Source organism: Diadema antillarum, unplaced genomic scaffold (genome assembly GCF_040938485.1).
Source record: "Diadema antillarum isolate AM-2024a unplaced genomic scaffold, OU_Dant_1.0 seq00000382_RagTag, whole genome shotgun sequence".
Classification (NCBI taxonomy): domain Eukaryota; kingdom Metazoa; phylum Echinodermata; class Echinoidea; order Diadematoida; family Diadematidae; genus Diadema; species Diadema antillarum.
The window spans coordinates 1,460,377-1,471,868 of record NW_027271380.1 but is presented as its reverse complement, the minus strand read 5'-3'; the positions used below and the strand labels follow the sequence as shown (position 1 = coordinate 1,471,868).

Below are 11,492 nucleotides of genomic sequence, written 5' to 3'. Positions count from 1 at the left end.
AACAAACAAAAAGTTTAATTTTTGGACAAACAGGAACAACGATCAAAGATGCTGAAAACTAGAAAAGAATAAGCAGACATACATTCAATTTCATAAAAACAAAGATTGTGGTCATGACATACTCCTATAATAGCCATCATGCATGGGTGGCGGACCGGGTTGCCTTAAAAAAAACAAAACAAAAACAAAACAAAAACCGACGCACACGGCGTTGAGGTATAGTATAGGGAGGTGGGAGACAAGATAAGCTTAAAGGCATTGTTTTCCATTTGCAGATAAAACAAAAACCCAGCTTTAGGGTTTCGAAATAGTTCTGAAATGGGAGTTAGGGATAGAAACAACCAGACAGAGTGTAAAAAAAAAACTTAATCAGATTAATAAATCTGAAGTATTGTAAAATATACAAAATGTGAATAATAGTTATGATAAGATATTGTTTCTAAACTAAACAGTCTACAGTTATGGTTTAATGTGAAAAATAGTGATTATTTCCTTATATTTTAGGCTTTATTGCAAATCTTTTATATGGTAGGATGTTTTGTGAACTGACCAACACATATGAATCAAATGTGATAACGCAAACATTTTTTTTTTTTAAAATCACAGCTCCCAAAGGTAAACAATAACTTTGATTATAGGGCCTAAGTGCCATCGAGAAGACGATGCCCCGCCTTCTCGACTTTGTTCCGAGGAGTGGAGAAGAAGTCTGATCTCGGATCTCGTCTTCTTGCTTTTTCGGACCCTAGAAAGTTGGAAACACAGTTCGTGAATTCAAAAATTTGGTGCCTGCCGGGAAGGGTCAAAGTATAGCTTGGGCTATGTATAGGGTCATAATGATATATTTATCATTGCATGATTGTGTAATAGATTCATTGTGCCTTTCATTGAGATATGCATTTGTGATGCGAGATGTGTTTGTATTGTTATGATTATTGTATAATATTGTAATGTCGATGAAGCAAAATTTCTATGCCCCATCATGTTGGACTAATAACAGATGAATGAATTAATAAATGAATAAGGCTAGAAATTATCTCATCTTCTCAATAGGCGTTTTCACATCGGAGCCCGATGTTTCGAAATAGCGCGCTATTTTCTGACTTGGGAAATTGGAAAATATCTCGAGCTTGGATTTTTATCGGGCTGATGTGAAAACGCCTAATGTCTATTACAAGCTTCCGCTTAGGAGAGCTCGATTAACGGCCGGATGCCGACCTCAAATGAATGTGAGTGTCTGTGTATGTAACTGGTATCAACAAAGGGGAGTGAAAACCAGTTACACAAGAGGTCATCATTGTGCATTGGATGAACGCAACAATATTAGTAGAACACATCAGAAAGTTTGACGAAAGTGGGACAATCCGTTCTAAAGTTATGGTGCAGCCATTGCTGGATGAGAAGACTTCAACAGTTCGTGACGACACGCATGGAAAACGATGAAAAGAAAATGGAAAGAGAATTTCACATAATTTCATTTTTAATGAAAAATTTTAATGAAAATACAGAGTCTTTGACTTGTATAGTGTTAAGGGTGCTTTTCCGTCTACATTCTGAAAGTGGTATGCCAAGTGTTTATCATTACCCTAGAAGAGTGAAGATAATATCGAATTTTCTGTTTTCTTGACAAGGGTTGAAAATACTCATGATGGTAATTATGATTCACTGGCTGTCATGTTTCGTTGCCAAGTAAGCCATGTCGTATCAAAATAGGACCTACATTATATACTTGTAATACATTTTGTAAAAACAAATTCCATGTAGGCTACCTACTCCCTGATTCAAGGGGAAATTCCGGACCAGTGGGAAGGTAGTTTGAAAAGAAAGAATAAAATATGATTTGCACATCAATAAAAATTTCCTTAAAATCGGATTAAAAAGGACTTATGAAATTTCAAAGATTTGCTTACTTTTGCAAAAAACAACAACATCAATTTGAATAGTTTGATATAGGCCTATCTGACTAGTTTTAAATGGGTGAGCTGCAATAATGTCATCACCTCACAATTGTTGATTGCCTGTTGGGAAAAAAAATGACACAAATTCCACTTTCTCCTATATAAAAGTTTAAAAACATTCCTGGTTGACTATCTTTTAAATAGTGATCAGTCAGATATATCAGAATATGAGACTGGGGCACATAATTATGTTTGAACGAAAAACTAGAAATTTCAGAATGCCGTGTAGCTATAGGGCCCGTAACAGTACGGCCTACTGTATAGGCCTAATTGAAAGTACAAATATGAGGCAATGACATCATCGATTAAACACCTAAACCGATGTGTTGGCTCAGTGAGCAGAGCGGCTGCCCTCACAATCGGGAGGTCGTGGGTTCAAACCCAGGCCGCGTCATACCAAAAGACGTTAAAAGATGGGAGTTGCTGCTACCTTGTTTGCCGTTCAACAGTTGAAAAGGTTAGAGCAACGTCGATCTGGCGCTGCTCAGTGGCTGCCGGGCCCACGATCAATTGGGCAAAAAGAATTTCCATTCTTGGACAATAAAAGATTTGGAGTTTGGAGTTGGAGTTTATATCCAAAACAATTATTATTATGTTGAATGTTGATTGCTTTAAAAAAAAGTTCATGATGATAAGCGAAACAATTTCACAATTTCCTTGATTTTCAGCCGAGTTAGATCAAATTTTCATTGTTTTGCTTAGAAAATGAAACTCTTCCTTTACAAACCAACTATATTTACAGTTCCCAGAGGACCATTCGGAAGTGACAAACACAAGGTAAAAGGTAGACCAAAACTGGTTCGATCGGAATTGCCTTCTAAGATAAATATCCTCTTATGGAGTAGAATATGCTCATAGTTCCTTTTTCGTTGTATACATTTAATCACACACTGGCATTCATTTTTCATGTGACCGAAGTAAAAATAAGTACTGAGTATTATGCATCAAATTATTCTGAAGATGTCTGGTTCAAGAAGTGAAGATTGCTCTTCCGGGTCACCTATCCCTCTCGTTTCGCCGATGTGTCATGACGCCAACTCGGAGCTCTCACTAAAAGTTGCGGATAACTTTTGTCTTGAACAACGGAAACTGAGTCAGAGTACGACGTCGGGATTGCGCACGCGCAGTAGTCTGCTGGCTGTAACCTCTGACATGACGACTTACTCGCGGAATGATTTTGATACTCAGAAACGTATCGCAGATTAAAGGATTGAAAAAGTGTGTAATAGCTGTAAATCATACATTATTATACAAATTACATTGTATCAATCAGTATTTAATGAAGCACCCAGGCACAATAATTCACAAATGTCATCCAGACTAAATACTACATTCGTTACGCGGATGTATGACATGCCAGATGAATGTGAAGAATCAGTGACGTAAACGCCATCTACCGGCATTTTCCTCCCTTCCTCTCGTGCAGCAGCAAGGACCATGGCTATCAACCGAGAAGTTGTCACGTCTTTTGCAAAAGATCTTGCCGCCGGTGGAATCGCCGCAGCAATTTCAAAAACTGCAGTAGCACCCATCGAAAGAGTGAAGCTTCTTTTGCAGGTAATATTAAGTAACGTTTTTGTTGTTTTTTTTCTGAAATATGGGACTCAAAACGTATGGTGTCCCCTCTGACATTAGTGTCCCTTCGCCAATGCACGCAGTGTGGTAAGACTATGAGCATGCGTGCGATCTGCAGCATGTGAAGTCAACCGGCCTTTTGGACTTTCGCAGAAACGTTCACGTGGTTAAACATTTGTGCTCACTGAGTGCAAAAGACCGGCCTTGTAACACGCGTGAATGCCGCTACGAATGTTTCACATTCATTACCCGGCATCACGAAATATTACATTTTGAAATCTGATGGACCTGTATTCATGGAATCGGTGGACTCGCCACTTCGCCTCGGAATCTCCTGCCCAGTGCTGTTGCGGAACACAATAATTTCCCCAACAGAAGAACCAGAAGAACCTACTGACACATTACGTTGTACGCGTAGACCACGGTCGGTCGACAGTCTTGCCACGCTCGAGTGGATCTAGCGAGACACTCGAGGTTTTCCATGTTATCTGGCATTGGTTGGGTATGGCCCTGCTGGAGATGGCGTGCTCTTTTTGTATTAGGCTCTCAATTCATTTACCTGCTAGGCTACTGCATCATATGAAAGTGAACATATTGATTTTACCCCCTTGGGTGGCAATTCACAATCGTTTGCAGTTAGACTACTAAGAGAGTCAATAGACTCGACTGCTTGGTGAGGAAAGCGAAGATAAGAACCCCTTTCTAAACATATATAACATTCTTTATAATTCAAATAAATAGGTAAAACAAATATTGTTTGTGTGAACACACCATTTTGACTCCCCTATTTGTATATTTGCCCCCATTTTCCTCATTTGCTGAGTGGCATAGGTTCTAGTTTGGTATGCTCGACATCTTTTGAATTTGGAGCTCTGCCGGGTGGTGGGCAATTTGCTCCAAAAAGTACAATTCATTTATTACTTAAATTTACATACTATAAACCTACACTACCATCTATTTACTCCCTAACCTTTAGCATTATTATGTTTGAAATTGATATTTTTAAATCAAATAATCACAAGAATTAAAGGAAATAAAGTGGATAGAAGTGCTCGACGCTGCTTTCGTGTGTAGAGGTATGTACATTTGTAGTCTGTCTGTTGTATGCATCAGTGCTGTGGCAAAAAGTTGCTAGGCTACTGCTGACTCGACAGGCACTGTGGGAAAATTTGCCAAAATCTTGTCCTCCAAGTTCCTGTGTAGTGTGAAGAATTTGAATTTTGTGCTTGACTGGTAGAAAATTGTTGGTTTAAATGGTTCTAAGGGAAAAAAAGAACTCAATTTTTTTTTTTTTTTTAAAGAAAAAAAAGAAGAGGTTTTAAGTCTGCTCTCTGCTGCCCTCGTAAAATAAAGACCTGAATATGTAATTTCACAAAATTTATGCAAAAAAATAGCACAAATTGGCTTGGCAATGACAACACGGATCAATTTTTACATTCCGCTCACAGGTCCTCTGCCAATATACATACATGTAAACTTTACCCTTGTAATAGCTTGCTGTGCAATACAGAGCCAAAGTTTTGGCAAGCTGTACGTGCAAAATAATGGATGTGCATGCAAGTGCTATTTTGTAGAGCGCCAGCTGGTGATGACTGGCAATGTTGTAGACCATACTTCACTTTGGACTGAAGCAGATTTAGCAGTTTGTGGGCGAGATCTGCCTTTGAATAAACCTGGTCTATACAACATGAATATACAATGTTTATGTCCAATGTATGCTGGTGTAGAGCCAGGAGTACCAATTTGGCAATATGACATTTCCAAAATTTGCTAAAGGACCTTTGTCAATGGGAACATGATATATCTTCTGTAGCAAAGTGGATTATTAGCAGCAGTAGCAGTATCATACTGATGGATTGTATAGAAAAGTATTAATATCTTAATTGCCAGAAATCTGATGAATATTTCAGTTTCAGTTGCGGTTTATGGTGACAATAGTGACATCATGCCTAACAGCAACCAATATGCACCCAACTCCTGTTCGAAACTCCATTTTAGCTCTGCATATTTTTGATTGTAAAAATTGATCCTGAACTAAGTACGTAAAGTAAGAATTTAAAAGCCACCCTTTCTCCTTACATTTTCCCTCCAACAAACCCATGAAATCATGCATACTCAATCTCAAACCAGGGACTGTTCAATGATGTAACAACTTAGTTCAATCTTTCCTGTCGAAACGGCAACAGAAGAACTGCCTGCTGCATGCCATTTTCTGCTTGCGGGATAGCCCGACCAGCTGGCCAGACGCGCGCGCGACGTTAGATGTGCGAATCTCTACGTACAGCGACTAGTAGGCTGTAGTTACGCAGTACTCGAGCGGGAATATGAATGCCGTGGCGTGGTGTGTACCTACCTGCGCTGCAGCAGTATGCATCCACCGCACTAGCAATGGCCGCGCACACACAGCGCAAATTCTGCACACATGTGATTGTCATGTATGGATTGCATACACAGAATACATACTACTATACGGAATACTATTATCGTAGCAGCAGCATGATGTACCTGGTACGGTGAATGACAATACGGTGCTTACATGGTAAGGGAAACTTGCCGAAACTTTTACAAATTATGTGTACGAACCAAAAGAAAATGAAATTGCTTGAATAAAACGTATGCAAAAATCGTTTCAGTATTTACGGGGGTGCGTCACATGTACCGAGGATGTCCGTCACAAAAGTGACCGAGGTGTGCGTCACTTTCAACGTGTTGTCCGTCAAAAAAGTGACTGTGGTGTTCGTCACTTGCAGCGTTATGTCCGTCAAAAAAGTGACTGTGGTGTCCGTCAAAAACCCCGTGTGGTCAGTCAAAAAATGACCATGACGCACCCATGTCCGGGGGTAGTGGGGTGCGTCATTACATTGACAAGTGCATAAAGTCAAAAGTATGATCGGGTGATTTTTAGTATGTCTGCATAAAATTCATACAGAATATGTACAAGAATTCATGTGCACATTCAGATTTTGATATGATTTGCACTGTATGTAACATGACTCATTCTTGTAATACAGATTTGTTTAGGTTTTTTTTTTTTTAAACCTTAAACCCCCTCCCCCCACCCCCACCCCCAATAAAGGAGTGTATAATTGACTAATATAATCAGGTTCATAACTTATGTGGTTAGACATTTAGGAAGCTGGTATATGACTCATTGTTGGGTAAAAACCATCAACATCCTGTACAAAGCTAAGGGACTCGCATCATGTGTAGTGCCCCTTTTGCAGACGTTGGGGGAAAACCATGTAAGTCAACATGTAGATTTCTTCTTTTCCAAGTCCAACATTCCACTACTTCTGATGTTTGCTGTATGGGCCAATTATATTTTGAAATCTCCATACAATGTACAATGTGAGTCACAAGTATGGCCCCGTTCTATGGACCAGAAAAATCATATACATCTGTACGTACTCAACACTTGCAAGACTCCACAATATTTAGTAAAATTCCAGAAACAGTAAACAAGAAACATGAGCTTTAGCACACTACATCTTCAGTGGTGTTAACATGTTATGTACATGTATTCTGATCACACTTTTGTTTTGGATATTTTTGTACATGAATAATACTATTGTTGCCATGAACTAATATCTTTCACGGATTGTTGAGCCTTGAAAGATAAAAAGTATGATAATGTTACTGCTATTCCCTTCAGGCCTTTTTATCCCTCTCAGATGATGTCCTTAGAAAATAGACCTACAGTGTAATTATGTGCTAATATGACAATACATGTATGAATGTAGCATTTATGAAGGAATAGAAGAAGACAAGTATGGTGGCAAAACCAGTACCACATTTTTGTTTACATATGCTACCAGAAGTTCATGGACAACAAGGACTGTAAAGAAACCTCACCAAGTTTTACATTTACTCATGTATATTGGTCATTACAGGGAATAATTTTCCTGGGCCCTGTTTTATCAATTTAAGATGTAATTGATTATAAATTTTCTTACCACACAGGCTGCCATAGACATGATAAGAATTTAACTATATAATCAATGAAAACTCTTCATACAACGGGGTCCTGGTACTGTATCGCTTCGCAGGTTGCTGTGCATTTTTACATCACTGCAACACAAAATACAGTAACTCCTGTGCTGCAGTTTTCTTCCACAGAAGTGTACAGGATACCATTTGAAATATTGTGCATCATCTGAAATTGCTAATCGAATTTGAGTTCGAAAATTATTCCCCGCATTATAGTTCTAGTTTGCAATGTGAACTCTTATTATCTTTGACATGCCACGTTTGAAAATGAAAATAATGTTTTATACCCCTCACCCCCTTTCCCTTACAACAGGTACAACATGCATCAAAACAGATCACAAAAGACCAGCAGTACAAAGGCATCGTCGACTGCTTTGCCCGTGTTACAAAAGAGCAGGGATTCTTCTCATTATGGCGTGGCAACTTGGCAAATGTCATCCGATACTTCCCCACACAGGTAAGCGTATTGTAACCATCACTTCAGCTGGAAAGCCTTTCCAGCCATCCGTATGGACCTCCATAATATGAAAGCAATGGTACTACAATTGTAAGAGATAAATAATTGAAAGCAAGTCAGCACAATATTTAGCAACTGCTCTGTGAAATTAAGCCAGGTTGTTGCAAGATTTGACTGTTTACCTAGTGAATGGCGCTGAATGGGTATCTCTAATAGCTGGTACAGTCTCTTGAATGTAACTTGTCGGCATAGTACTCTGTACCTTTCGTTGAGTGGCACTGAATAAACAAAAGCAGCAACTCCCTGCTACAATGTATTTCCTCAAGATATTACAGTGAGTGGAAAGGCATACTCAAAACAGTACTGCTGTTCATATTGCTCACATTGCTAGCCTTCACACTATTCATATAATGAGGTTTTTATAAACAAAGTAAAGCTATAACAACAATTTGATTTACATGTTATTTTATACCTCTGCAAGAAGGGTTATGACAACATGTCTAATTTCTGAGGAAAATTTCTTAATTTTTCTCTTTCTCTCCCTCTCTCTCATTAACATAACTGTAATCATCAATTTCTTCTGTGTTATAGGTAGTAACCAAGAAGACCCACTGTCACTTTGCCCACACATATCTTCCTGTAGAGTATGTTAACCCAAATCAGGCTGGGCTTTTTTGGCTATGCTATATCTGGGGGGGGGGGGGGGAGGGGGGGGGGCCCTATGGAACGCGTGATCGCGCCGAAAATCAGCACACGCGACGCCTGTGACATATACTATCAAAATGTATGGTTGCTTTCTCCGAAAAATTTTTCTTATATTTTATATTAATTAATTATTGTAATTTATGCATAAAATCAGTTTTGGGCTCTAAATCACTTATTAATGCTCTAATTAAGCTAATTTCTTTTTAAAAATGTTTCTTGTATCATTCTCCTGAGACATAGGATAAAAAAAAATCTGTATCGAAATTAATTTCTTATGTATTTGATTGCTTTTTGAATTTCTTATCTATTTCCTTGTTTTTCGACCTTTTGTTTTTGTTTGTTTTTTGGCCAAAATTTGTCACAGACATTTTTTTGAAGCTTTATTATGCTAAAATAAATTAATCCATTCTAAGTCAAGATATGAATTTTTATGTGAATTAATTGAAAAAACACAATTTGCATTGGATTTGTACACAAAGTCATGTTTTGGAGCAATTTTGGGGTTGACAAATATTTTTCGAACGTGCGTTGAGTCAAGACAGTACGCGCGGGCGCAACAATTTTGGTCTCAAAAGTTGCGCGATACTTGAAAGAAAAAAGTCATGAAACATCGCGGCGGGAGGGGGGCGGATTCTGCCCCCAGCCTGATTAGGGTTAAAGTAAAAAATAAATGAATAACTGTCTAGTGAGCCATGACATCAAAGTTTTTTATTGTTCTTTTTTTAATGAACAATAGGCACTGAACTTTGCCTTCAAAGACAAGTACAAGAGGTTGTTCCTGGATGGAGTTGACAAGAGGAAGCAGTTCTGGCGCTACTTTGCGGGTAACCTAGCCTCTGGTGGTGCAGCAGGAGCCACATCGCTTTGCTTCGTGTATCCCCTTGACTTCGCCCGTACTCGTCTGGCTGCTGACATTGGCAAGGGTGCTGCTGAGAGGGAGTTCCAGGGCTTGGGCGACTGCCTGACAAAGATCTTCAGGTCTGATGGCATGCTTGGCCTCTACCGAGGCTTTGGCGTGTCTGTGCAGGGTATCATCATCTACCGTGCTGCCTACTTCGGCTTCTACGACACAGCCAAGGGCATGCTTCCCGACAAGTACAGCAGAAACATCTTCATCTCGTGGATGGTGGCCCAGACGGTGACCACTTGCTCCGGCATCATCTCCTACCCCTTCGACACTGTCCGTCGTCGCATGATGATGCAGTCCGGCCGCAAGGGCGGTGAGGTCATGTACAAGGGCACCATCGACTGCTGGAGGAAGATCGCAGCACAAGAAGGAGGTGGAGCCTTCTTCAAGGGTGCTTTCTCCAACGTCCTCCGTGGCACTGGTGGTGCCCTCGTCCTGGTCCTGTACGACGAACTGAAGAAGTTCTTGGTATAATTGAGGATTGTCCATCCGTGGGTTTTATTGAGAACACCCTTGAGCAGAATTGTCCAGATCTTGGGGGATATGTCACAGTGAAACTGTACAGAATGCCAATCTATTGTTGACAAGTTTAGTGAAGAAAATTGGCTGGCCCATATATGAATAAATTCAGTTGTGGGGTGACAAGATGAAGAGAAGTTTTTGATTTGGGCAATTCTGTTCTTGATTAATGTAGTTCATGGATCCTTTGTATGCTTGGTACTGATTGTGCGTGCTCATAGATAAGATTCATGGATGCACAAAGAAACTAGCAGATATGTATGTTCATATGACGCCACTTTTGTCTGTACTGCAGAATTATGATTATGCTACATGTGGAAATGTCAGTTCCACCTAAATTTACGGGATATTGTGTAGATCTAGCCAGATTACTGTCTGACAGCTGTGGTCAGGCTCCACTTTGTTTGCAAGCAGGGAAAAAAAAAAGAACTAGCAACGAAATGATGCTACATTTTCAAAGGTATTTATATAAAGTATTCATGTGTGAATAATGGGAAAGTGATTTAGATTTTGATATATCTATCAAATCATATTTACCATGACATTCTAGCGCTCAATGTTACCCTTTTATAGACAACAATTGCAAGAAATAAGTGATGTACCAACTAGTTCTGACTACAGATTTTTGGTTTCAATAAAATGTCCCTTCTGATCTTGCAACAGCACACTATCCTCAACCCAAAAGTTCCAGTGAGATTGTTGTAGAAATGGTTGGAAAGTGTCTCACCTTGAAGTTTGGCTTTTAACTAGCAGCATTGGAAGGCACCAATCATGCTGACCATTGAGGTGGACATCAAGTGCTGGTTCATATTTTCATAAGCAATTTGTGTTGTGAAGTGGATTGTATGTGTGAACTAAAAAGAAGAAAAAAAAAGAATACTGGTTTAAAATTAAAAAAAAGAAAGAAATCCAATCCTAAATTATTGCATTCAATGCTGTATTATTCGTATAGCGAATTGCTTGCATGTTGTTGCGTACATGTGTTATGCGAGTAGATGTTGCGTGCATGCATTTGTGTGTGTTGATAGATGTGTAATGATTAATCTGGTGATTTATAAGACTTGAATACTTATTTATGGACTTGTAGTCAACCTTGAGTCGAACTGGCACAAATTGAATAATCGCCCAAGTGGAAGGTCTTTTGAAGTCCTCTTCTCTTTATACTGTATTCGATTGATTTTAATCCCTCATAAGTCGATTTTTCTCTAAGTCAAAGCTGTTTTTCTTCAGTCCAAATACAGTAGATTCGACTTGGGCAAGGTCGACTGTAGTTTAGCGAAAGTTGATGAGCTGTCAACTTGTTCCACCCAAAACACCACTCGTCCAACACCCAAACAAAATGTTCAGTGTACAATTGTATTTGGTACAATGTGCATACATGTATACA

At 39.2% G+C, this 11,492-nt stretch overlaps 1 protein-coding gene across 1 annotated transcript; it reads left to right on the top strand.

Moving 5' to 3' along the window:
* Positions 1–3,362: 3,362 nt before the first annotated feature.
* On the top strand, positions 3,363–11,025 carry LOC139731689 (ADP/ATP translocase 3-like). Its single transcript, XM_071642577.1, has 3 exons — positions 3,363–3,512; positions 7,831–7,974; positions 9,416–11,025. Exons 1-3 carry the CDS (start codon positions 3,393–3,395, stop codon positions 10,058–10,060), a joined length of 909 nt encoding a protein of 302 aa, XP_071498678.1. The 5' UTR covers positions 3,363–3,392; the 3' UTR covers positions 10,061–11,025.
* Positions 11,026–11,492: the final 467 nt, after the last annotated feature.

What these genes read in the sequence shown, in the direction of transcription:
- LOC139731689 (XM_071642577.1), top strand. Translation starts at nt 3,393, where the DNA reads ATGGCTATCAACCGAGAAGTTGTCACGTCTTTTGCAAAAGATCTTGCC. An exon ending in GAGTGAAGCTTCTTTTGCAG is followed by an intron (nt 3,513 to 7,830) that starts GTAATATTAAGT and finishes CCCTTACAACAG; the next exon opens with GTACAACATGCATCAAAACA. An exon ending in TCCGATACTTCCCCACACAG is followed by an intron (nt 7,975 to 9,415) that starts GTAAGCGTATTG and finishes AATGAACAATAG; the next exon opens with GCACTGAACTTTGCCTTCAA.